The sequence below is a fragment of the Ranitomeya imitator genome, chromosome 6, assembly GCF_032444005.1.
Source record: "Ranitomeya imitator isolate aRanImi1 chromosome 6, aRanImi1.pri, whole genome shotgun sequence".
NCBI lineage: Eukaryota > Metazoa > Chordata > Amphibia > Anura > Dendrobatidae > Ranitomeya > Ranitomeya imitator.
This window is the reverse complement of record NC_091287.1, coordinates 548140282-548167551: the sequence shown is the minus strand read 5'-3', so window position 1 is coordinate 548167551 and position 27270 is coordinate 548140282. Positions and strand designations below refer to the sequence as shown.

The window sequence follows — 27270 nt, the reverse complement described above, 5'->3', positions numbered from 1 at the left end:
ACCCCCTGGCAACCCCAGCTGGACACAGACATAGATTTCCAGTCCAATACTGGATTATGAACCTGTAGCCATGGCAACCCCAAAACGACCACATCATGCAGATTATGCAACACCAGAAAGCGGATATCCTCCTGATGTGCAGGAGCCATGCACATGGTCAATTGGGTCCAGTACTGAGGCTTATTCTTGGCCAAAGGCGTAGCATCAATTCCTCTCAATGGAATAGGATACTGCAAGGGCTCCAAGAAAAAACCACAGCGCCTAGCATACTCCAAGTCCATCAAATTCAGGGCAGCGCTCGAATCCACAAATGCCATAACAGAATAGGATGACAAAGAACAAATCAGAGTAACGGACAATAGAAATTTAGACTGTACCGTACCAATGGTGTCAGACCTAGTGAACTGCTTAGTGCGCTTAGGACAATCGGAGATAGCATGAGTGGAATCACCACAGTAAAAACATAGCCCATTCCGACGTCTGTGTTCTTGCCGTTCAGCTCTGGTCAGAGTCCTATCACATTGCGTAGGCTCAGACCCATGCTCAGATAGTACCGCCAAATGGTGCACAGCTTTACGCTTACGCAAGCGTCGATCGATCTGAATGGCCAAAGACATAGACTCATTCAGACCAGCAGGCATGGGAAATCCCACCATGACATCCTTAAGGGCTTCAGAGAGACCCTTTCTGAAGATTGCTGCCAGGGCACATTCATTCCACTGAGTGAGCACAGACCACTTTCTAAACTTCTGACAATATATCTCCGCTTCATCCTGACCCTGACACAGAGCCAGCAAGATTTTCTCTGCCTGATCCACTGAATTAGGTTCGTCATAAAGCAATCCAAGCGCCAGGAAAAACGCATCAACATCACGCAATGCCGGATCTCCTGGCGCAAGGGAAAATGCCCTGTCTTGAGGGTCACCACGTAACAAAGAAATAATGATCTTTACTTGTTGAACAGGGTCACCTGAGGAGCGAGGTTTCAAGGCAAGAAACAATTTACAATTATTTTTGAAATTCAAGAACTTAGATCTATCACCAAAAAACAAATCAGGAATTGGAATCCTAGGCTCTGACATCGGATTCTGAACCACAAAATCTTGAATGTTTTGTACACTTATAGTGAGATTATCCATCAAAGAGGACAGACCTTGAATATCCATGTCTACACCTGTGTTCTGAACCACCCAGATGTAAAGGGGAAAAGAGAGACAAAATACACTGCAAAGAAAAAAAAATGGTCTCAGAACTTCTCTTATCCCTCTATTGAGATGCATTAATACTTTGGGCCACCTGTACTGTTATGACCTGGTGGTCAGGACAATAATGGACCTGGTGGTTAAGAGCACACGGAATGACCTGATAGTTACTGATAATATAGGACGAGCTCTGGGACGTGGGAACTCTGCTGAGCGCAATCCCTAATCCTATCAACCACACTAGAAATAGCCGTGGATTGCTCCTAACGCTCCCTATGCAACTCGGCACAGTCTAAGGAACTAGCTAGCCCTAAAGATAGAATAATAAAGCCTACCTTGCCTCAGAGAAATTCCCCAAAGGAAAAGGCAACCCCCCACATATAATGACTGTGAGTAAAGATGAAAATACAAATACAGAGATGAAATAGATTTAGCAAAGTGAGGCCCGACTTACTGAACAGACTGAGGATAGGAAAGGTAGCTTTGCGGTCAGCACAAAAACCTACAAAAAGACCACGCAGAGGGCGCAAAAAGACCCTCCGCACCGACTCATGGTGCAGAGGCGCTCCCTCTGCGTCCCAGAGCTTCCAGCAAGCAAGACAACAATCAAAATAGCAAGCTGGACAGAAAAATAGCAAACCAGAGAAAAACAAGCAGTCACTTAGCTTCTGCTGGGAAGACAGGTCACAAGAACGATCCAGGAGTGAACTAGACCAATACTGGAACATTGACAGGTGGTATGGAGCAAAGATCTAAGTGGAGTTAAATAGAGCAGCCAGCTAACGAATTAACCTCGTCACCTGAGGAAGGAAACTCAGAAACACCCACAGCCACCAGAGAAAGTCCATGGACAGAACCAGCCGAAGTACCATTCATGACCACAGGAGGGAGCCCAACAACAGAATTCACAACATATGGGGTACTCGGATCTGGGCCCTTCTGTAGTCGGTGGGGATGTCACGGTGGCTGACCCGGTCCATGGCCCTCGGGAGGACGTCCGTTAATGTTGTGGGGGGAAAGGTCTTTAAAGGGATAATGTTCGTGACGCCACCTGTGGTACTCGGTCAGGGTGACCGACGCTGCTTTAAGGGGTCGCTGGGGCGATGTTATGGCAGCTAGATGGTATTCCTTCCCACAGGTGAAGTATGTCCCCAGGGCTTCCCAGAGTGTAGGTGGCGGATGGTGCAAGGCGCAGTGAATAATGAGGACACAGGGTTGCAGTCTCTTTACCTTTTACTGAAGGTTGAGCATCCACAGTCCAGAGTAGGGACCACAGGGTAGGCAGAGTCCGGCCAGTCTGAAGGCAAATCCAGAGTCCCCTTGTCCAGGAGGAATTCAATAGCTTTCCCCTAGTGCACAGTAACGTAGTAGGTCCCTACTTGCATAAGCTACCATAAGGTCCTCACTGTTGTTACTTCTCTCTGTCTGTCCCCCAGATGGTACGGATAGGACAAAACCCATATGACTGATGGCCTGGGGCTTATTTATAGGGACCCTAGAGACGCCCGACCCCACAAGTTGCCACTGTGTCTTCTTAGGTATAAAAGGTCGAACAGCCAACTTGGAATTAACTGCCCTGCCAGTCTCTGAAGTAACGGCATAGAGCTCTTTACTCCCTCGGTATTCTGGCCACCGGATCTGCGCTTCAGATGGAGGCAGCCTGCTTCTAGCTGGTCTCCCACTGATGTTTCACTCCTGTTGCTATGACTTCTTCTCTCACTCACTACAGCACAATTCCTTTCTTGTCCTTTCTTAGGATGCTGCCGCATGGGTTGCAGGCGCAGCTCCTTCTTTCCCTTCTTCCTCAGACTTCAGTGTGGATCTGACCAGGAATCACCCCAGCCAGCTCGACCTGGAGACCTTTCCTCGTCGGTCCCCAGCCAGGAATTCTCCTCTCCTCCTTCTGATACTGACTAACTTCCTAACCAACCCTCCAGTTTTACCCTATGTGAGGAGTGGCCTAATAGATAAAACCCTTAGCTCCCCCTGGTGGACTGGCGTGTGAAGTGTGTGTGTGGCTGTGATACCTGGACAGATCTCCTTCATTGCCTTCAGACGTAACATCACTCCCCCTGGTGGAAGAACAACATTACTGCAACGAACCAGGACTCTGGGGCGCTGCAGGAGCAATATATGATGCTCATTTTACCATATGGAGCAATATATGAGACTCATTATATTGTATGGAGCATTATAAGGGGCTCATTCTGTATAGAGCATTATGTGGTGCACATAATACTGTATGGAACATTATATGGGGCTCATTAATCTGTATGGAGCATTATATTGGGTCCATTATTCTGTATGAAGCATTATATGAGACGCATTATTCTGTATGGAGCAATATATGGTGTCCATTACACTGAATGGGGCAATATATGGGGCTCATTATTCTGTATGGAACAATATATGGGACCATTATTCTGTATAGAGTAATATATTGTGTCCATTATACTGAATGGTTAAATATATGATGCTCATTATACTGTATGGAGCAATATAAGTGGCTCATTATATTGTATGGAGCATTATATGGGGCTCATTATTCTGTATGGAGATCAATGTGGTGCCCATAATACTGCATGGGGCATTATATGGGCCTCATTATTCTGTATTCAGCATTATGTGGTGCACATAATACTGTATGGAGCACTATATGGGGCTCATTAATCTGTATGGAGCATTATATGGGGTCCATTATTCTGTATGGAGCATTATATGGGACACATTTTTCTATATGGAGTATGGTGCTCATAATACTGTATGGAGGACTGTACTGTCCGGTTTCTCACTTTTTTGTAGAATAAGAAGTGAAATCTTTGGCATTGTACTATACCTAAATTTATCTGCAGTATCTGTGCATCATGAATTGTGGTATGTATTTCAGGGGCCCACAGAGACTCTTTCACCTGGGACCCTGGAGCCGCTCCTGACTAGACATACATCAGGGATACAGCAGAGATACAATAGGAATACTGTCATGATCCAGGCCGGGTTTTGTATCCTGTTGTCATAACGGACGCTATTCACACTAGGGCGTCTGACAGACAGCGGTAATTCCGCTAGGTTGTCCAGGGTTAATCTAGCTGGTACTCGGATTGAAGGCTGGGTCACGCCCTCTGCCTTTAAATAGTTCTGCTGAACTTTGGGCATCGCCGATTATAGCTTGTGTCTTGTGCCTGGTGATCTCGGTCTGGAGTGGTGGTCTAGGAGAAGGAATATCGTATCTGGTGGTGTATTATCCTTTGTCATATTTCTCCTTCCTATATTTGTATTTGTTTTGCCCTGTGCACATTTTCATGTATTCCTGTGTGACTGCGGCATGGTGCGTTTTTCAGTTTTCCCTGTCTGTGCTTTCTGTGGGGATTGGTGTGTGGTCTCTTCACTGGGTGGTGGGAGGTGGTTTCAGCTTAGGGCTGAAACAGGAGACAGGGTCAGGCCTGGTGGCCCAGACGTGCACACCTTTAGTGTAACTTCTGGGATACGTTCAGACAGGGTTTTCCTAGCCTGAGGGATAACACAGGGGCCCGGGTAACCAGCCTTAGTCTACCCAGAAAGACAGCTTTTAATACTCCTAAGGGTCATTTTGAAAATGTGGTGATGCCATTTGGGTTGACAAACGCGCCTGCTGTATTTCAACATTTCATTAATGATGTGTTCTCGCATGTTTTTGGGAAGTTCGTTATTGTGTACCTTGATGACATTCTCATTTATTCATAAGACATTTAGAGCATGTCAGGCAGGTGTTACAGCTTCTCAGAGAGAATAAGCTTTATGCAAAACTTGAGAAATGTGTATTTTCAGTTCAGGAGTTGCCTTTCTTGGGTTATATTGTGTCCGCTTCAGGGTTTAAAATGGACGCCGCTAAGGTGCAAGCGGTGCTGCATCGGGAACGGCCTGATAACCTAAAAGCGTTTCAGCGGTTCCTTGGGTTTTCTAACTACTATAGGAAGTTTATCAAAGATTTTTCTACCATTGCTAAACCGCTTACTGACATGATGAAAAAGGGTAACAATTTCTCCACCTGGCCTGAGTCTGCTGTGCGCGCATTCAAATTTCTGAAGAACAGTTTTGCTTCGGCCCCCATTCTGGTGCAGCCGGACGTATCGAAACCATTTACCATGGAAGTCGATGCGTCTGAGGTTGGAGTGGGGACGGTGCTGTCACAAGGCTCATCATTGAGCGAGTTGCGTCCATGTGCCTATTTCTCCAAGAAACTGTCGCCCGCCGAACGTAACTACGATATCGGCAACAGAGAGTTGTTGGCTTTTGAGGAATGGCGACAGTTTTTGGAGGGGTCGGTTCACCAGGTTACTGTTATTACCGACCATAAGAATTTGCTTTATTGGAGTCAGCCAAGCGTCTGTCCCCAGGCAGGCTCGCTGGGCGTTGTTTTTCATGCGGTTCAACTTTTTTGTTACTTACCGACCTGGGTCTAAGAACACTAAGGCGGAAGCTTTGTCCAGGTGTTTTCCGGGGGGAGAACCTCGGGAAGAACCCGTACCCATCCTCCAAAAGGGTGTAGTGGTCTCGGCTCTCACAACTGAGGTTGAGGCTGAGATTGCCGAGGCTCCGGAGGAGGTACCACCTGAGCTTCCCTTTAGCAAATCGTTTGTACCGCTCCAACTTCGCCTAAAGGTATTGGCGGAGCATCATGATGCTGTCCTGGCTGGCCACCCAGGGGTTAGGGGTACTTTGGAGTTGGTGTTGCGTCGTTTTTGGTGGGCCAATATCTGACAGGACGTGGTCTCGTACGTGTCAGCATGCACCACGTGCGCTAGGGCTAAGACGCCCCGCTCCTGTCCGGCTGGCACACTACTTCCTCTTGAGATACCCAGTAGGCCATGGACGGAGATGTCCATGGATTTTATCACAGACTTGCCCTCCTCAGCTGGGAACACGGTCATCTTGGTGATTGCTGATCGGTTCTCAAAGATGTCGCACTTTGTGTCTTTGCCTTCGTTGCCTAATGCTAAGACTCTGGCTCAGGTATTTGTGCAGGAGGTGGTCAGACTTCATGGGGTCCCGTCTGACATCGTGTCTGATAGGGGTTCTCAGTTTGTGGCAAAATTTTGGAAAGCATTCTGCTCACGGCTGGGGATCAAGTTGTTGCATTCTTCGGCGTTTCATCCTCAGTCAAATGGTCAGACCGAGCGTATGAACCAAAATTTGGAGCAGTACTTAGGCTGCTTTGTTTCTGACAACCAGGAGGAGTGGTCAACGTTCCTTCCTTTGGCTGAGTTTGCCATATATAATCACCACCAGGAATCTTCTGGGGAGTCTCCGTTTTTTTGTGTTTACCGGCACCATCCTCAATTTTGTACTTTGAGTCAGGGAGGCTCTTCCGGCGTCCCGGAGGAGGACCACTTAGGAGCACAACTGTCATCAGTCTGGAGGAGAGTTAAACAGCACCTGTTGAGCGTGGGGGCAAGGTACAAACGTGTGGCTGACAGTAGACGTGTGCCAGGTCCGGACCTGAGTGTGGGTGACTGGGTGTGGTTGTCCACAAAAAACATAAGACTCAAAATAACATCCTTTAAATTGGGTCCAAGGTATATTGGTCCATTTAGGGTCGCTGCCATCATTAACCCGGTAGCCTACTGATTGGAGCTCCCTACGGTATATAAGATTTACAACATTTTCCACAGGTCTTTATTAAAAAAGGTGAGGGGTTCCGTGGACGTGGCGCCGATGCCACCTCCTGTCTTGGTGGATGGCAATTTAGAGTTTGAAGTCTCCAAGGTGGTTGACTCTCGAGTAGTGTGCCACACTTTACAGTACCTGGTACACTGGCGTGGTTATGGGCCTGAAGAGAGGTCTTGGGTACCAGCCTCGGACATTCATGTGGACAGGCTGGTCAGTATGTTTCACCGCCGCCATCCGGACAAGCCGGGTCCTATAAGTCGTGAGGGCCCTGGGGTCCCTCGTAGAAGGCGGGATACTGTCATGTCGGACGCTATTCACACTAGGGCGTCTGACAGACAGCGGTAATTCCGCATTTGTCCACTCTGTGCTCAGTGGCGCCGGCTAGATTTTATCTAGGTTGTCCGGGGTTAATCTAGCTGGTACTCGAATTGGAGGCTGGGTCACGCTCTCTGCCTTTAAATAGTTCTGCTGAACTTTGGGCGTCGCCGATTATAGATTGTGTCTTGTGCCTGGTGATCTCGGTCTGGAGTGGTGGTCTAGGAGAAGGAATATCGTATCTGGTGGTGTATTATCTTTTGTCATATTTCTCCTTCCTATATTTGTATTTGTTTTGCCCTGTGCACATTTTCGTGTATTCCTGTGTGACTGCGGCGTGGTGCGTTTTTCAGTTTTCCCTGTCTGTGCTTTCTGTGGGGATTGGTGTGTGGTCTCTTCACTGGATGACGGGAGGTGGTTTCAGCTTAGGGCTGAAACAGGAGACAGGGTCAGGCCTGGTGGCCCAGACATGCACACCTTTAGTGTAACTTCTAGGAGAGGGTCAGACAGGGTTTTCCTAGCCTGAGGAAAATCACAGGGGCCCGGGTAACCAGCCTTAGTCTACCCAGTACTCCCGTGACACCTGTCTCTCTTTCCTAGCTTGATTATGTCAAGAGTTAACTTTGCTCTGCCTCATTCTGGGTTCAGGTTTGCTATTTAGCTCCACTGCATCCTGCAGGCGGTGTCAGTTAGTTTTTGCCTACGGTATATGGAGCTGACACTGCACACCCTGATTCGTCCTGCTGCTTTTGCTGACTGTACCCGTGTTTGTTTATTCCCCTCTTCCTGTCCCCACTCAGTGTTCCCCGTTCATGTTTGGATTCCCTGGTACCTGACTTGGCCTGAACTCTGACCCGCTGTTTTGTTTCTTGTCTTTGGCATATCTGCTCCTGACTGGTATTGATGCAATTGGCTTGTTTCTGACTCCGTGCTTGATTATTCCTTTGGTACTGCGCTACAGACTAATATCGACCCGCCTTGTTTACTATTCCGCTGCACCTGATGGTGGCCTCGCTGCTGTGCTGCAGATCTGCTCCTGCTGTGTGCAATCCTCTCTCTACTCTATTGCCATCTAGTGGAGCTAAATCTACCTGCATAGCTGGAGCGTGACAAATACACATACAAATACATATAATTCAAATTCAAATTCAAATGAGCTTTATTGGCAGGACTAAGTACATGTTAGCATTGCCAAAGCATATGGTAAAAATACGGGGGTGGGGGAGGGGGGGCATATAGAGGTCCAGGGAATATCAAATTCCTTTTAGAGGATAGGGGATGTTTCCAGGGTGGGGTATAGGAGTCCATGACATATCGGGCTCTTTAGTCGGGGGATAGGGACGTGTCCAGTGTTGGGGTACGGGAGTCCATGACATATCAGGCTCCTCTTAGTCTGTGGCAGGCACTGACATATTCCGCTGCTACGGCCACTGCACTTTCCTCTTCCCCCAGTATTATCGGCAGTTTCTCTTCCTCCTCCTTGGAGGTGAAGTCTGGGAGGAGATCAGACAGCCTCTTGAAGTGAGTGTCCCTCACTGCGGAGTATTTGGGGCACCTCAGCAGGAAGTGGGCCTCATCCTCCACGGCCTCCTGGGGGCGCTGCTGGCAGAGTCTGTTCTCTCGAGGCTTGTAGTTCTGTCGGTGCCGCCCGGATTCGATGAGTAGGCTGTGGGCGCTCAGTCTGTACCGGCTCAGGATCTGTCGATCTTTGGGGTTTTCTAGTTTCTCTAGATATGGGGCCAGTTTGTACTCCCTCTGTAGATTCCGGTATATTGTCAGTTTCTGGGATTTGTTTATGTCGTTCCTCCAGATGCTGAGATATTCCTCTTTGACTTTGTGTACCATTTTCTGGATTTCACCTTTTGTCAGGCCATGGAGGTTGATGGCTTGGTCAGACTGGCTTATATACAAATACACAGGGATACATCAGGGATACAGCAGAGATACACTAGGGATGCATCAGAGATACAGCAGAGATACACTAGGGATACAGAAGGGATACATCAGGGCTACAGCAGAGATGCACTATGGATACAGTAGGGATACATCAGGGCTACAGCAGAGATACACTAGGGATACAGTAGGGATACATCAGGGCTACAGCAGAGATACACTAGGGATACATCAGAGATACAACAGAGATGCACTAGGGATACAGTAGGGATACATCAGGGCTACAGCAGAGATACACTAGGGATACAGTCGGGATACGTCAGAGATACAGCAGAGATACACTAGGGATACAGTAGGGATACATCAGGGCTACAGCAGAGATGCGCTATGGATACAGTAGGGATACATCAGGGCTACAGCAGAGATACACTAGGGATACAGTAGGGATACATCAGGGCTACAGCAGAGATACACTAGGGATACATCAGAGATACAACAGAGATGCACTAGGGATACAGTAGGGATACATCAGGGCTACAGCAGAGATACACTAGGGATACAGTAGGGATACATCAGGGCTACAGCAGAGATACACTAGGGATACATCAGAGATACAACAGAGATGCACTAGGGATACAGTAGGGATACATCAGGGCTACAGCAGAGATACACTAGGGATACAGTAGGGATACATCAGGGCTACAGCAGAGATACACTAGGGATACATCAGAGATACAACAGAGATGCACTAGGGATACAGTAGGGATACATCAGGGCTACAGCAGAGATACACTAGGGATACAGTCGGGATACATCAAAGATACAACAGAGATGCACTAGGGATACAGTAGGGATACATCAGGGCTACAGCAGAGATATACTAGGGATACATCAGAGATACAACAGAGATACACTAGGGATACAGTAGGGATACATCAGGGCTACAGCAGAGATGCACTATGGATACACAAGCGATACATCAGGAATACAGCAGAGATACATGAGGGATACAGCAGAGATACATCAGAGATACTGTACGTCAGAGATACATTATGGATACATTAGAGATACACTGGGGATACACAAGGAATGCATCAGGGATACAGCAGAGATACATCAGGAATATAGCAGAGATAAACTAGGGATACACTGGTGATACTTCAGGGATACAGTAGAGATACACTAGGGATACATTAGGGATATATCACGGATACAGCAGAGATACAGGTGAGATACCCTATGGATACACAATGGAATTATCACAGATACAGCTGGGATACATTGTGGATACACTGGGGATACACTAGTGATACATTGGGGATACACTGGGGATATACCAATTATACAGCAGGGATAAACTAGGGATGCACTAAGGATTCAGCAGAGATACACTGGGGATACACTAGTGATACAGCAGAAATACACTGGGGATACACTAGTGATACAGCAGAAATACACTGGGGATACACTAGTGATACAGCAGAAATACACTGGGGATACACTAGTGATACAGCAGAGATACACTGGGGATACACTAGTGATACAGCAGAGATACACTGGGGATACACTAGGGATACAGCAGAGATACACTGGGTATACAGTAGTGATACAGCAGAGATACACTGGGGATACACTAGTGATACAGCAGAAATACACTGGGGATACACTAGTGATACAGCAGAGATACACTGGGGATACACTAGTGATACAGCAGAGATACACTGGGGATACACTAGTGATACAGCAGAGATACACTGGGGATACACTAGTGATACAGCAGAGATACACTGGGGATACACTAGTGATAGAGCAGAGATACACTGGGTATACAGTAGTGATACAGCAGAGATACACTGGGTATACAGTAGTGATAGAGCAGAGATACACTGGGGATACACTAGTGATACAGCAGAGATACACTGGGGATACACTAGTGATACAGCAGAGATACACTGGGGATACACTAGTGATACAGTAGAGATACACTGGGGATACACTAGTGATACAGCAGAGATACACTGGGGATACACTAGTGATACAGCAGAAATACACTGGGGATACACTAGTGATACAGAAGAGATACACTGGGGATACACTAGTGATACAGAAGAGATACACTGGGGATACACTAGTGATACAGCAGAGATACACTGGGGATACACTAGTGATACAGCAGAGATACACTGGGGATACACTAGTGATATAGCAGAGATACACTGGGGATACACTAGTGATACAGCAGAGATACACTGGGGATACACTAGTGATAGAGCAGAGATACACTGGGGATACACTAGTGATACAGCAGAGATACACTGGGGATACACTAGTGATACAGCAGAGATACACCGGGGATACACTAGTGATACAGCAGAGATACACTGGGGATACACTAGTGATAGAGCAGAGATACACTGGGTATACAGTAGTGATAGAGCAGAGATACACTGGGGATACACTAGTGATACAGCAGAGATACACTGGGGATACACTAGTGATACAGCAGAGATACACTGGGGATACACTAGTGATACAGCAGAGATACACTGGGGATACACTAGTGATACAGCAGAGATACACTGGGGATACACTAGTGATACAGCAGAGATACACAGGGGATACACTAGTGATACAGAAGAGATACACCGGGGATACACTAGTGATACAGCAGAGATACACTGGGGATACACTAGTGATACAGCAGAGATACACTGGGGATACACTAGTGATAGAGCAGAGATACACTTGGTATACAGTAGTGATAGAGCAGAGATACAATGGGGATACACTAGTGATACAGCAGAGATACACTGGGGATGCACTAGTGATACAGCAGAGATACACTGGGGATACACTAGTGATACAGCAGAGATACACTGGGGATACACTAGTGATAGAGCAGAGATACACTGGGGATACACTAGTGATACAGCAGAGATACACTGGGGATACACTAGTGATACAGCAGAGATACACTGGGGATACACTAGTGATACAGCAGAGATACACTGGGGATACACTAGTGATAGAGCAGAGATACACTGGGGATACACTAGTGATACAGCAGAGATACACTGGGGATACACTAGTGATACAGCAGAGATACACTGGGGATACACTAGTGATGCTGCAGAGATACACTGGGGATACACTAGTGATACAGCACAGATACACTGGGGATACACTAGTGATACAGCAGAGATACACTGGGGATACACTAGTGATACAGCGGAGATACACTGGGGATACACTAGTGATACAGCAGAGATACACTGGGGATACACTAGTGATACAGCAGAAATACACTGGGGATACACTAGTGATACAGAAGAGATACACTGGGGATACACTAGTGATACAGCAGAGATACACTGGGGATACACTAGTGATACAGCAGAGATACACTGGGGATACACTAGTGATACAGCAGAGATACACTGGGGATACACTAGTGATAGAGCAGAGATACACTGGGTATACAGTAGTGATAGAGCAGAGATACACTGGGGATACACTAGTGATACAGCAGAGATACACTGGGGATACACTAGTGATACAGCAGAGATACACCGGGGATACACTAGTGATACAGCAGAGATACACTGGGGATACACTAGTGATACAGCAGAGATACACTGGTGATACACTAGTGATAGAGCAGAGATACACTGGGTATACAGTAGTGATAGAGCAGAGATACACTGGGGATACACTAGTGATACAGCAGAGATACACTGGGGATACACTAGTGATACAGCAGAGATACACTGGGGATACACTAGTGATACAGCAGAGATACACTGGGGATACACTAGTGATAGAGCAGAGATACACTGGGTATACAGTAGTGATACAGCAGAGATACACTGGGTATACAGTAGTGATAGAGCAGAGATACACTGGGGATACACTAGTGATACAGCAGAGATACACTGGGGATACACTAGTGATACAGCAGAGATACACTGGGGATACACTAGTGATACAGTAGAGATACACTGGGGATACACTAGTGATACAGCAGAGATACACTGGGGATACACTAGTGATACAGCAGAAATACACTGGGGATACACTAGTGATACAGAAGAGATACACTGGGGATACACTAGTGATACAGAAGAGATAAACTGGGGATACACTAGTGATACAGCAGAGATACACTGGGGATACACTAGTGATACAGCAGAGATACACTGGGGATACACTAGTGATATAGCAGAGATACACTGGGGATACACTAGTGATACAGCAGAGATACACTGGGGATACACTAGTGATAGAGCAGAGATACACTGGGGATACACTAGTGATACAGCATAGATACACTGGGGATACACTAGTGATACAGCAGAGATACACTGGGGATACACTAGTGATACAGCAGAGATACACTGGGGATACACTAGTGATAGAGCAGAGATACACTGGGTATACAGTAGTGATAGAGCAGAGATACACTGGGGATACACTAGTGATACAGCAGAGATACACTGGGGATACACTAGTGATACAGCAGAGATACACTGGGGATACACTAGTGATACAGCAGAGATACACTGGGGATACACTAGTGATACAGCAGAGATACACTGGGGATACACTAGTGATACAGCAGAGATACACCGGGGATACACTAGTGATACAGCAGAGATACAATGGGGATACACTAGTGATAGAGCAGAGATACACTGGGTATACAGTAGTGATAGAGCAGAGATACACTGGGGATACACTAGTGATACAGCAGAGATACACTGGGGATACACTAGTGATACAGCAGAGATACACTGGGGATACACTAGTGATACAGCAGAGATACACTGGGGATACACTAGTGATACAGCAGAGATACACTGGGGATACACTAGTGATACAGCAGAGATACACTGGGGATACACTAGTGATACAGAAGAGATACACCGGGGATACACTAGTGATACAGCAGAGATACACTGGGGACACACTAGTGATACAGCAGAGATACACTGGGGATACACTAGTGATAGAGCAGAGATACACTGGGTATACAGTAATGATAGAGCAGAGATACAATGGGGATACACTAGTGATACAGCAGAGATACACTGGGGATGCACTAGTGATACAGCAGAGATACACTGGGGATACACTAGTGATACAGCAGAGATACACTGGGGATACACTAGTGATAGAGCAGAGATACACTGGGGATACACTAGTGATACAGCAGAGATACACTGGGGATACACTAGTGATAGAGCAGAGATACACTGGGGATACACTAGTGATACAGCAGAGATACACTGGGGATACACTAGTGATAGAGCAGAGATACACTGGGGATACACTAGTGATACAGCAGAGATACACTGGGGATACACTAGTGATAGAGCAGAGATACACTGGGGATACACTAGTGATGCTGCAGAGATACACTGGGGATACACTAGTGATACAGCACAGATACACTGGGGATACACTAGTGATACAGCAGAGATACACTGGGGATACACTAGTGATACAGCGGAGATACACTGGGGATACACTAGTGATACAGCGGAGATACACTGGGGATACACTAGTGATACAGCAGAAATACACTGGGGATACACTAGTGATACAGAAGAGATACACTGGGGATACACTAGTGATACAGCAGAGATACACTGGGGATACACTAGTGATACAGCAGAGATACACTGGGGATACACTAGTGATACAGCAGAGATACACTGGGGATACACTAGTGATAGAGCAGAGATACACTGGGTATACAGTAGTGATAGAGCAGAGATACACTGTGGATACACTAGTGATACAGCAGAGATACACTGGGGATACACTAGTGATACAGCAGAGATACACCGGGGATACACTAGTGATACAGCAGAGATACACTGGGGATACACTAGTGATACAGCAGAGATACACTGGTGATACACTAGTGATAGAGCAGAGATACACTGGGTATACAGTAGTGATAGAGCAGAGATACACTGGGGATACACTAGTGATACAGCAGAGATACACTGGGGATACACTAGTGATACAGCAGAGATACACTGGGGATACACTAGTGATACAGCAGAGATACACTGTGGATACACTAGTGATACAGCAGAGATACACTGTGGATACACTAGTGATACAGCAGAGATACACTGGGGATACACTAGTGATAGAGCAGAGATACACTGGTGATACACTAGTGATAGAGCAGAGATACACTGGGTATACAGTAGTGATAGAGCAGAGATACACTGGGGATACACTAGTGATACAACAGAGATACACTGGGGATACACTATTGATACAGCAGAGATACACTGGTGATACACTAGTGATAGAGCAGAGATACACTGGGTATACAGTAGTGATAGAGCAGAGATACACTGGGGATACACTAGTGATACAACAGAGATACACTGGGGATACACTAGTGATACAGCAGAGATACACTGGGGATACACTAGTGATACAGCAGAGATACACTGGGGATACACTAGTGATACAGCAGAGATACACTGGGGATATACTAGTGATAGAGCAGAGATACACTGGGTATACAGTAGTGATAGAGCAGAGATACACTGGGTATACAGTAGTGATAGAGCAGAGATACACTGGGTATACAGTAGTGATACAGCAGAGATACACTGGGGATACACTAGTGATACAGCAGAGATACACTGGGGATACACTAGTGATACAGCAGAGATACACTGGGGATACACTAGTGATAGAGCAGAGATACACTGGGTATACAGTAGTGATAGAGCAGAGATACACTGGGGATACACTAGTGATACAGCAGAGATACACTGGGGATACACTAGTGATACAGCAGAGATACACTGGGGATACACTAGTGATACAGCAGAGATACACTGGGGATACACTAGTGATAGAGCAGAGATACACTGGGGATACACTAGTGATACAGCAGAGATACACTGGGGATACACTAGTGATACAGCAGAGATACACTGGGGATACACTAGTGATAGAGCAGAGATACACTGGGTATACACTAGTGATACAGCAGAGATACACTGGGGATACACTAGTGATACAGCAGAGATACACTGGGGATACACTAGTGATACAGCAGAGATACACTGGGGATACACTAGTGATAGAGCAGAGATACACTGGGTATACAGTAGTGATAGAGCAGAGATACACTGGGGATACACTAGTGATACAGCAGAGATACACTGGGGATACACTAGTGATACACAGATCACACAGATAAAAGGTAAAAAAGCCAGTGGTCCAGATGGGATCCTCCCAGAAATGCTGAAATACAGCCCTCCAGACATCCAGGCTGCGATAACAAAACTATTTAATATTGTACTGCAGGCCGGCTGCTTCCCCAAAAACTGGAACCAAGGCCTCATAACCCCTATACACAAAAATGGGGACAAGTACGACCCAGCAAACTACCGAGGGACATGTGTCAGCAGCAACCTGGGTAAACTCTTCAACTGCATCCTGAACAAGAGGATCCTCACCTTCCTCACCGAGCACAACGTCCTCAGCAAGAGCCAAGCAGGGTTCATGCCAAACCACCGCACCACTGACCACATCTACACTCTGCACAGCCTCATCAAGAGCCACGTCCACAATACAAAGAACGGGAAGATATACGCTTGTTTTGTGGACTTCAAGAAGGCCTTCGACTCAGTGTGGCACCCAGGACTATTCCTAAAATTGCTGGGGAGCGGAATAGGAGGCAAAACATATGATGTCATCCGAAGCTCCTACACAGAGAACAGTTGCAGTGTGAAGGTCAACGGAAGGAGGACAGCCTATTTCCAACAAAGTCGAGGAGTGAGACAGGGCTGCAGCCTCAGTCCAACGCTCTTTAACATCTACATCAACGAGCTGGCAGTGGCCCTAGAGTCCTCCTCAGCACCAGGACCCACCCTCCATGACACCCAGGTGAAATTTCTGCTGTATGCAGATGACCTCGTGCTGTTATCACCAACTGAGAAAGGCCTCCAAGATCATCTGAAAATCCTAGAGACCTTCAGCAGCACATGGGCACTGCCAATCAACGAGAAAAAAACTAATATCATGGTGTTCCAGAAAAGAAAGCAGAAACCCACTGGCAATCCTACCTTTATGATAGACAACCGTCCACTTACTGAAACCAACAGGTACACCTACCTGGGCCTAGAACTCAGCCAGTCAGGGAGCTTCAAGCAAGCCATAGAGTCACTAAAAGACAAGGCATCCAAAGCCTTCTATGCCATCAGAAGGCGTCTGTACCACCTCAAGGCACCAGTAACCGTATGGCTAAAAATTTTTGACTCCATCATTGCCCCAATTCTTCTATACGGTAGTGAGGTCTGGGGCCCAGTCTCATACCCAAACTGGTCAAAGTGGGACGCTGGGCCGACAGAAATATTCCACCTAGAGTTCTGCAAGCATCTTCTCCAAGTCCATCGGAGCACATCAAATAGCGCCTGCCGAGCAGAGCCGGGCAGATTCCCACTACACATCGCAATAAAGAAGAAGGCGCTGTCATTCAAGGCTCATCTACAAAGTAGCAGTCCCAGCTCCTACCATCACAAAGCCTTCCTACACCAGGAAGCCTCAGGAAGCCTCCCAAGAAAAAGTACCCAAAGCCAGTCTGACCAAGCCATCAACCTCCATGGCCTGACAAAAGGTGAAATCCAGAAAATGGTACACAAAGTCAAAGAGGAATATCTCAGCATCTGGAGGAACGACATAAACAAATCCCAGAAACTGACAATATACCGGAATCTACAGAGGGAGTACAAACTGGCCCCATATCTAGAGAAACTAGAAAACCCCAAAGATCGACAGATCCTGAGCCGGTACAGACTGAGCGCCCACAGCCTACTCATCGAATCCGGGCGGCACCGACAGAACTACAAGCCTCGAGAGAACAGACTCTGCCAGCAGCGCCCCCAGGAGGCCGTGGAGGATGAGGCCCACTTCCTGCTGAGGTGCCCCAAATACTCCGCAGTGAGGGACACTCACTTCAAGAGGCTGTCTGATCTCCTCCCAGATTTCACCTCCAAGGAGGAGGAAGAGAAACTGCCGATAATACTGGGGGAAGAGGAAAGTGCAGCGGCAGTAGCAGCGGAATATGTCAGTGCCTGCCACAGACTAAGAGGAGCCTGATATGTCATGGACTCCCGTACCCCAACACTGGACATATCCCTATCCCCCGACTAAAGAGCCCGATATGTCATGGACTCCTATACCCCACCCTGGAAACATCCCCTATCCTCTAAAAGGAATTTGATATTCCCTGGACCTCTATATGCCCCCCCTCCCCCACCCCCGTATTTTTACCATATGCTTTGGCAATGCTAACATGTACTTAGTCCTGCCAATAAAGCTCATTTGAATTTGAATTTGAATTGAATTTGAATTTGATACAGCAGAGATACACTGGGGATACACTAGTGATACAGCAGAGATACACTTGGGATACACTAGTGATAGAGCAGAGATACACTGGGGATACACTAGTGATAGAGCAGAGATACACTGGGGATACACTAGTGATACAGCAGAGATACACTGGGGATACACTGGTGATACTGCAGAGATACACTGGGGATACACTAGTGATACAGCAGAGATACACTGGGGATACACTAGTGATACAGCAGAGATACACTGGGGATACACTAGTGATACAGCGGAGATACACTGGGGATACACTAGTGATACAGCAGAGATACACTGGGGATACAGTAGTGATAGAGCAGAAATACACTGGGGATACAGTAGTGATAGAGCAGAGATACACTGGGGATACACTAGTGATAGTGCAGAGATACACTGGGGATACACTAGTGATACTGCAGAGATACACTGGGGATACACTAGTGATACAGCAAAGATACACTGGGGATACAGTAGTGATACAGCAGAGATACACTGGGGATACACTAGTGATACTGCAGAGATACACTGGGGATACACTAGTGATACAGCAAAGATACACTGGGGATACAGTAGTGATACAGCAGAGATACACTGGGGATACACGAGTGATAGAGCAGAGATACACTGGGGATACACTAGTGATACAGCAGAGATACACTGGGGATACACTAGTGATACAGCAGAGATACACTGGGGATACACTAGTGATACAGCAGAGATACACTGGGGATACACTAGTGATAGAGCAGAGATACACTGGGGATACACTAGTGATACAGCAGAGATACACTGGGGATACACTAGTGATACAGCAGAGATACACTGGTGATACACTAGTGATAGAGCAGAGATACACTGTGGATACACTAGTGATACAGCAGAGATACACTGTGGATACACTAGTGATACAGCAGAGATACACTGGGGATACACTAGTGATACAGCAGAGATACACTGGGGATACACTAGTGATACAGCAGAGATACACTGGGGATACACTAGTGATACAGCAGAGATACACTGGGGATACACTAGTGATACAGCAGAGATACACTGGGGATACACTAGTGATACAGCAGAGATACACTGGGGATACACTAGTGATAGAGCAGAGTTACACTAGTGATACAGCAGAGATACACTGGGGATACACTAGTAATACAGCAGAGATACACTGTGGATACACTAGTGATACAGCAGAGATACACTGGGGATACACTAGTGATACAGCAGAGATACACTGTGGATACACTAGTGATAGAGCAGAGATACACTGGGGATACACTAGTGATACAGCAGAGATACACTAGTGATACAGCAGATATAGCCTGGACATACTGTAGACATATATGGAGCATATAATGACAGACACCAGAGGTGCACCGGTGATACATTAGAAGTATAGCGGGGATACACCGTGGATGCACTGGGAACACAGAGATATCTTGGAGGAGCAGCGAAGACGTCATGGGCACTTACAGGATGAGCTGCGGGGTCTCTGCTCGTCCTCCTGGATGTCAGAATTGCCGGGTCCATTGTTACCGGTGATTTGGGCTCATCTTCGTGCTCAATGGAAGACTCTTGTCTTGTTCCTTGTGAGGACGGCAGAGTCTCCGGTCTCAGGCAGATTAGCCACAGATTAAGGGCAGAAGTATTTATGGAACGACTTAGTGAAAGGGAAGACGACACAAAGGGAAGGGACAACTCAGTGTCATGAGGAAATCTGCGTCCGATCACCGTGGACGGGACTGTGTGACCGTGTGATTACCTTACCATGGATTGTAGAAGGATTCCTGATCATACAGATGTGGCCTCCGATCGTACAGATGTGACCTCCGATCGTACAGATGTGGCCTCCGATCGTACAGATGTGGCCTCCGATCGTACAGATGTGACCTTAGATCGTACAGATGTGGCCTCCGATCGTACAGATGTGACCTTAGATCGTACAGATGTGGCCTCCGATCGTACAGATGTGACCTCCGATCGTACAGATGTGACCTTAGATCGTACAGATGTGGCCTCCGATCGTACAGATGTGACCTCCGATCGTACAGATGTGGCCTCTGATCGTACAGATGTGACCTCTGATCGTACAGATGTGACCTCCGATCGTACAGATGTGGCCTCCGATCGTACAGATGTGGCCTCCGATCGTACAGATGTGGCCTCCGATCGTACAGATGTGGCCTCCGATCGTACAGATGTGTCCTCTGATCGTACAGATGTGTCCTCTGATCGTACAGATGTGTCCTCTGATCGTACAGATGTGTCCTCCGATTGTACAGATGTGGCCTCTGATCGTACAGATGTGGCCTCTGATCGTACAGATGTGTCCTGCGATTGTACAGATGTGTCCTCTGATCGTACAGATGTGTCCTCTGATCGTACAGATGTGGCCTCCGATTGTACAGATGTGGCCTCTGATCGTACAGATGTTTCCTCTGATCGTACAGATGTTTCCTCTGATCGTACAGATGTGTCCTCCGATTGTACAGATGTGTCCTCTGATCGTACAGATGTGGCCTCTGATCATACAGATGTGTCCTCTGATCGTACAGATGTGGACTCCGATCGTACAGATGTGGCCTCCGATCGTACAGATGTGTCCTCTGATCGTACAGATGTGTCCTCTGATCGTACAGATGTGTCCTCCGATGGTACAGATGTGGCCTCCGATGGTACAGATGTGTCCTCTGATCGTACAGATGTGACCTCTGATCGTACAGATGTGGCCTCCGATCGTACAGATGTGGCCTCCGATCGTACAGATGTGGCCTCCGATCGTACAGATGTGGCCTCCGATCGTACAGATGTGGCCTCCGATCGTACAGATGTGGCCTCCGATCGTACAGATGTGGCCTCCGATCGTACAGATGTGGCCTCCGATCGTACAGATGTGACCTCCGATCGTACAGATGTGTCCTCTGATCGTACAGATGTTTCCTCTGATCGTACAGATGTGGCCTCCGATCGTACAGATGTGGCCTCTGATCGTACAGATGTGTCCTCTGATCGTACAGATGTGTCCTCTGATCGTACAGATGTGTCCTCCGATTGTACAGATGTGTCCTCTGATCGTACAGATGTGTGCTCTGATCGTACAGATGTGTCCTCCGATTGTACAGATGTGTCCTCTGATCGTACAGATGTGTCCTCTGATCGTACAGATGTGTCCTCCGATTGTACAGATGTGTCCTCTGATCGTACAGATGTGGCCTCTGATCGTACAGATGTGGCCTATGATCGTACAGATGTGACCTCTGATCGTATAGATGTGGCCTCTGATCGTACAGATGTGGCCTCCGATCGTACAGATGTGGCCTCTGATCGTACAGATGTGGCCTCTGATCATACAGATGTGTCCTCTGATCGTACAGATGTGTCCTCTGATCGTACAGATGTGGCCTCTGATCGTACAGATGTGGCCTCCGATCGTACAGATGTGGCCTCCGATCGTACAGATGTGTCCTCTGATCGTACAGATGTGTCCTCCGATTGTACAGATGTGGCCTCTGATCGTACAGATGTGGCCTCTGATCGTACAGACGTGTCCTCTGATCGTACAGATGTGGCCTCCGATCATACAGATGTGGCCTCCGATCGTACAGATGTGTCCTATGATCGTACAGATGTGACCTATGATCGTACAGATGTGCCCTCCGATCGTACAGATGTGTCCTCCGATCGTACAGATGTGGCCTCCGATCGTACAGATGTGGCCTCCGATCGTACAGATGTGGCCTCCGATCGTACAGATGTGTCCTCCGATAGTACAGATGTGGCCTCCGATCGTACAGATGTGGCCTCCGATCGTACAGATGTGGCCTCCGATCGTACAGATGTGTCCTCTTATCCTACAGATGTGTCCTCTGATCGTACAGATATGTCCTCCGATCGTACAGATGTGGCCTCCGATCGTACAGATGTGGCCTCCGATCGTACCGATGTGTCCTCTTATCGTACAGATGTGTCCTCTGATCGTACAGATGTGGCCTCCGATCGTACAGATGTGGCCTCCGATCGTACAGATGTGACCTCTGATCGTACAGATGTGTCCTCTGATCGTACAGATGTGGCCTCTGATCGTACAGATGTGGCCTCCGATTGTACAGATGTGGCCTCTGATCGTACAGATGTTTCCTCTGATCGTACAGATGTTTCCTCTGATCGTACAGATGTGGCCTCCGATCGTACAGATGTGGCCTCTGGTCGTACAGATGTGTCCTCTGATCGTACAGATGTGTCCTCTGATCGTACAGATGTGTCCTCCGATTGTACAGATGTGTCCTCTGATCGTACAGATGTGTCCTCTGATCGTACAGATGTGTCCTCTGATCGTACAGATGTGTCCTCTGATCGTACAGATGTGTCCTCTGATCGTACAGATGTTTCCTCCGATCGTACAGATGTGGCCTCCGATCGTACAGATGTGGCCTCTGATCGTACAGATGTGACCTCTGATTGTACAGATGTGTCCTCTGATCGTACAGATGTTTCCTCCGATCGTACAGATTTGGCCTCCGATCGTACAGATGTGGCCTCTGATCGTACAGATGTGACCTCTGATCGTACAGATGTGTCCTCTGATCGTACAGATGTGTCCTCCGATTGTACAGATGTGTCCTCCGATCGTACAGATGTGGCCTCTGATCGTACAGACGTGTCCTCTGATCGTCCAGATGTGTCCTCTGATCGTACAGATGTTTCCTCCGATCGTACAGATGTGGCCTCCGATCGTACAGATGTGGCCTCTGATCGTACAGATGTGACCTCTGATTGTACAGATGTGTCCTCTGATCGTACAGATGTTTCCTCCGATCGTACAGATTTGGCCTCCGATCGTACAGATGTGGCCTCTGATCGTACAGATGTGACCTCTGATCGTACAGATGTGTCCTCTGATCGTACAGATGTTTCCTCCGATCGTACAGATGTGTCCTCTGATCGTACAGATGTGTCCTCTGATCGTACAGATGTGTCCTCCGATTGTACAGATGTGTCCTCCGATCGTACAGATGTTTCCTCTGATCGTACAGATGTGTCCTCTGATCGTACAGATGTGTCCTCCGATTGTACAGATGTGGCCTCTGATCGTACAGATGTGGCCTCTGATCGTACAGACGTGTCCTCTGATCGTCCAGATGTGTCCTCTGATCGTACAGACGTGTCCTCTGATCGTCCAGATGTGGCCTCCGATTGTACAGATGTGTCCTCTGATCGTACAGATGTGGCCTCTGATCATACAGATGTGTCCTCTGATCGTACAGATGTGGCCTCTGATCGTACAGATGTGGCCTCCGATCGTACAGATGTGTCCTCTGATTGTACAGATGTGTCCTCTGATCGTACAGATGTGTCCTCTGATCGTACAGATGTGTCCTCTGATCGTACAGATGTGTCCTCCGATAGTACAGATGTGTCCTCTGATCGTACAGATGTGTCCTCTGATCGTACAGATGTGTCCTCTGATCATACAGATGTGTCCTCCGATTGTACAGATGTGGCCTCTGATCGTACAAATGTGTCCTCTGATCTTACAGATGTGGCCTCCGATCGTACAGATGTGGCCTCTGATCGTACAGATGTGACCTCTGATCGTACAGATGTGGCCTCCGATCGTACAGATGTGGCCTCTGATCATGCACATACTCTGCTGGGAAACGTTCATTCTTGATGTGCTCATGTGGCCTCTTATCATACAGATGTGGCCTCTGATCGTACAGATGTGTCCTCTGATCGTACAGATGTGGCCTCTGATCGTACAGATGTGTCCTCTTATCGTACAGATGTGACCTCCGATTGTACAGATGTGTCCTCTGATCGTACAGATGTGGCCTCTGATCATACAGATGTGTCCTCTGATCGTACAGATGTGGCCTCTGATCGTACAGATGTGGCCTCCGATCGTACAGATGTGTCCTCTGATTGTACAGATGTGTCCTCTGATCGTACAGATGTGTCCTCTGATCGTACAGATGTGTCCTCTGATCGTACAGATGTGTCCTCCGATTGTACAGATGTGTCCTCCGATTGTACAGATGTGTCCTCTGATCGTACAGATGTGTCCTCTGATCGTACAGATGTGTCCTCTGATCGTACAGATGTGTCCTCCGATTGTACAGATGTGGCCTCTGATCGTACAAATGTGTCCTCTGATCTTACAGATGTGGCCTCCGATCGTACAGATGTGGCCTCTGATCGTACAGATGTGACCTCTGATCGTACAGATGTGGCCTCCGATCGTACAGATGTGGCCTCTGATCATGCACATACTCTGCTGGGAAACGTTCATTCTTGATGTGCTCATGTGGCCTCTTATCATACAGATGTGGCCTCTGATCGTACAGATGTGTCCTCTGATCGTACAGATGTGGCCTCTGATCGTACAGATGTGTCCTCTTATCGTACAGATGTGACCTCTGATCGTACAGATGTGGCCTCTGATCGTACAGATGTGACCTCCGATCATACAGATGTGGCCTCTGATCGTACAGATGTGGCCTCTGATCGTACAGACGTGGCCTCCGATCGTACAGATTTGGCCTCTGATCGTACAGATGTGGCCTCTGATCGTACAGATGTGGCCTCTGATCGTACAGATGTGGCCTCTGATCGTACAGATGTGACCTCTGATCGTACAGATATGGCCTCTGATCGTACAGACGTGGCCTCCGATCGTACAGATTTGGCCTCCGATCGTACAGATGTGACCTCTGATCGTATAGATGTGGCCTCTGATCGTACAGATGTGGCCTCCGATCGTACAGATGTGGCCTCCGATCGTACAGATGTGGCCTCTGATCATACAGATGTGTCCTCTGATCGTACAGATGTGTCCTCTGATCGTACAGATGTGGCCTCCGATCGTACAGATGTGTCCTCCGATCGTACAGATGTGTCCTCTGATCGTACAGATGTGTCCTCTGATCGTACAGATGTGTCCTCCGATCGTACAGATGTGGCCTCTGATCGTACAAATGTGTCCTCTGATCTTACAGATGTGGCCTCCGATCGTACAGATGTGGCCTCTGATCGTACAGATGTGTCCTCCGATCGTACAGATGTGGCCTCTGATCGTACAGATGTGGCCTCTGATCGTACAGATGTGGCCTCTGATCGTACAGATGTGTCCTCTGATCGTACAGATGTGGCCTCTGATCGTACAGATGTGACCTCTGATCATATAGATGTGACCTCTAATCATACAGATGTGGCCTCTGATCATACGCATACTCTGCTGGGAGACGTTCATTCTTGATGTGCTCATGTGGCCACCTAGTGGCTGTTGTGTGAATTGCAGCACAATGTTTTGGATTTTTATAGTGAGAGATTTTGGGTTTGTAGTGAAATGACATCTGCCATCAGGTGACTCGGTGCCCGGACCCTCACTGAGATCAAGGACAGGTGGGTGGAAATGTTAATAAGAGTTTTCCAATTTACTGACAACAATCAGAGATATTAAAAGGGTGAAGAATGAAAGCAGAAAATAGAATAGTGGTAAGTGACACTTTACAGTGATGAGAGCAGTTTTCATATGGAGCGAAGGGGATACAGGTAACACCCAAGTATTTAAGATTGAGGGTCCGGGCAGGGGAGCGTGCATCCATCCCTGTGCGAGCCGCCGTCACCCCTGAATTGCACTTAAACAGTTTTTTGCCAACTAGGATATCAGTTTCCCTTTAATTCAACTCCTTTAATTTTTAATTATATTTTGCAGCAAAATTCGATGTCAACTGCTAAACTATGTCTATGTAGCAGAGCTGAGAGTGCGGCACATACACCTGCTGCTGCATTACTGCCAGTGTCCACTAGATGTCTCACTCCTGTCATGTATGAAGACCCTGCTGGAGTAATGCTGTCCCTGTGCCCAGGCCTTGGGCCACTAGGAAACTACTCACACCACTAGTTTGGGTTATTTTGTTTTCTTTCTTTGCCATTTTGGTAAATTGATTTAGTATTTTGATTGTATGAAGTTTAGCAGTCACAGCGATATATAATATATATATTTTCCCTGCCCGTTCAGTGCCCCCTCGGCTATCAGGAGGCATTGTGTGGTCCTCGCAGTATCAGGTACAGGATCGCAGTCTTGTTGTTTCTTGTAGTTTGGAGAGAGAAGAATTTTTGGAATTTTTTTATTTTTTCAGAGGGGTTATCTCAAATAAAAATGATGGAATCTCAGGTATGAAAGGTCTGGAGGTAAAATCCATCCGCCGCGCTGTCACCGATCCCCGGCTGTGATCAAAGGATGTATGGGAGCGATCAAAATCCCCATCCTGCTGTGTGGCTTCTTTCCATCTTTCTTTTCTCAATTTCTTTCCTTCTCTCTTTTTTGTCTTTCTGTCTTTCCTTCTCTTCTCCATCTTTCTTTCTGTCCTTTCTTCCTTCCCTTCTTTATTTCTTTTTTTAAATTTTTCGTTTCACCTTTTTCCTTTCTTTTTCCCTCTTGTTCTTTCTTTATTTGTTTCTTTCAGTCTTTGTATCTTTTCATCTTTCTTTCTCTTTTCTTCTTTTTTTCTTTCATTCATCTTTATTTCTTTCTTTTGGTCTTTCTTTCCTCCTTTTTCTTTCTGTTTTTCCTTCCTTCCTTCTTTCTTTCCTTCTTTCTTTCCTTCTTTCTTTCTTTCTTTCTTTCTTTCCTTCTTTCTCTTTTCTTTCTTTCCTTCTTTCCTTCTTTCCTTCTTTCTTTCTTTCTTTCTTTCTTTCTTTCCTTCTTTCCTTCTTTCCTTCTTTCTTTCCTTCTTTCTTTTTCTTTCCTTTTTTCTTCTTTCTTTTTTCCTTCCTTCTTTTCTTCTTTCTT

At 47.1% G+C, this 27270-nt stretch overlaps 2 protein-coding genes across 2 annotated transcripts in view; one reads left to right on the top strand and one right to left on the bottom strand.

Annotated features, from left to right (window-relative positions):
- The window catches only part of LOC138643466 (uncharacterized), a 30943-nt gene extending 10697 nt beyond the window's left edge, over positions 1–20246 (bottom strand). The window contains exons 1-2 of the mRNA XM_069732371.1: positions 20239–20246; positions 19950–20136 (exon numbers count right to left, since the gene is read on the bottom strand). Coding sequence (XP_069588472.1) covers positions 19950–20136; positions 20239–20246 — 195 coding nt within the window. The remainder of the gene's footprint in view (positions 1–19949; positions 20137–20238) is intronic.
- LOC138643465 (dentin sialophosphoprotein-like) lies at positions 20245–25731 on the top strand. The gene is made up of 11 exons (XM_069732370.1): positions 20245–20605; positions 20717–20899; positions 21053–21235; positions 21641–21802; positions 21893–22516; positions 22943–23755; positions 23867–24091; positions 24176–24358; positions 24407–24715; positions 24800–25255; positions 25346–25731. The coding sequence occupies exons 1-11, from the start codon at positions 20245–20247 to the stop codon at positions 25729–25731; spliced, it is 3885 nt and encodes a 1294-aa protein (XP_069588471.1).
- The last annotated feature ends 1539 nt before the right edge of the window (positions 25732–27270 follow it).

Bases quoted from the DNA above. Each gene is read 5' to 3' on its own strand.
- LOC138643465 (XM_069732370.1), top strand. From the start codon at position 20,245: ATGGATTGTAGAAGGATTCCTGATCATACAGATGTGGCCTCCGATCGT. The intron at 20,900-21,052 runs GTACAGATGTTT...CCGATCGTACAG, and splicing joins TACAGATGTGGCCTCTGATC to ATGTGGCCTCCGATCGTACA. The intron at 21,803-21,892 runs GTACAGATGTGG...CTGATCGTACAG, and splicing joins TACAGATGTGGCCTCTGATC to ATGTGGCCTCCGATCGTACA.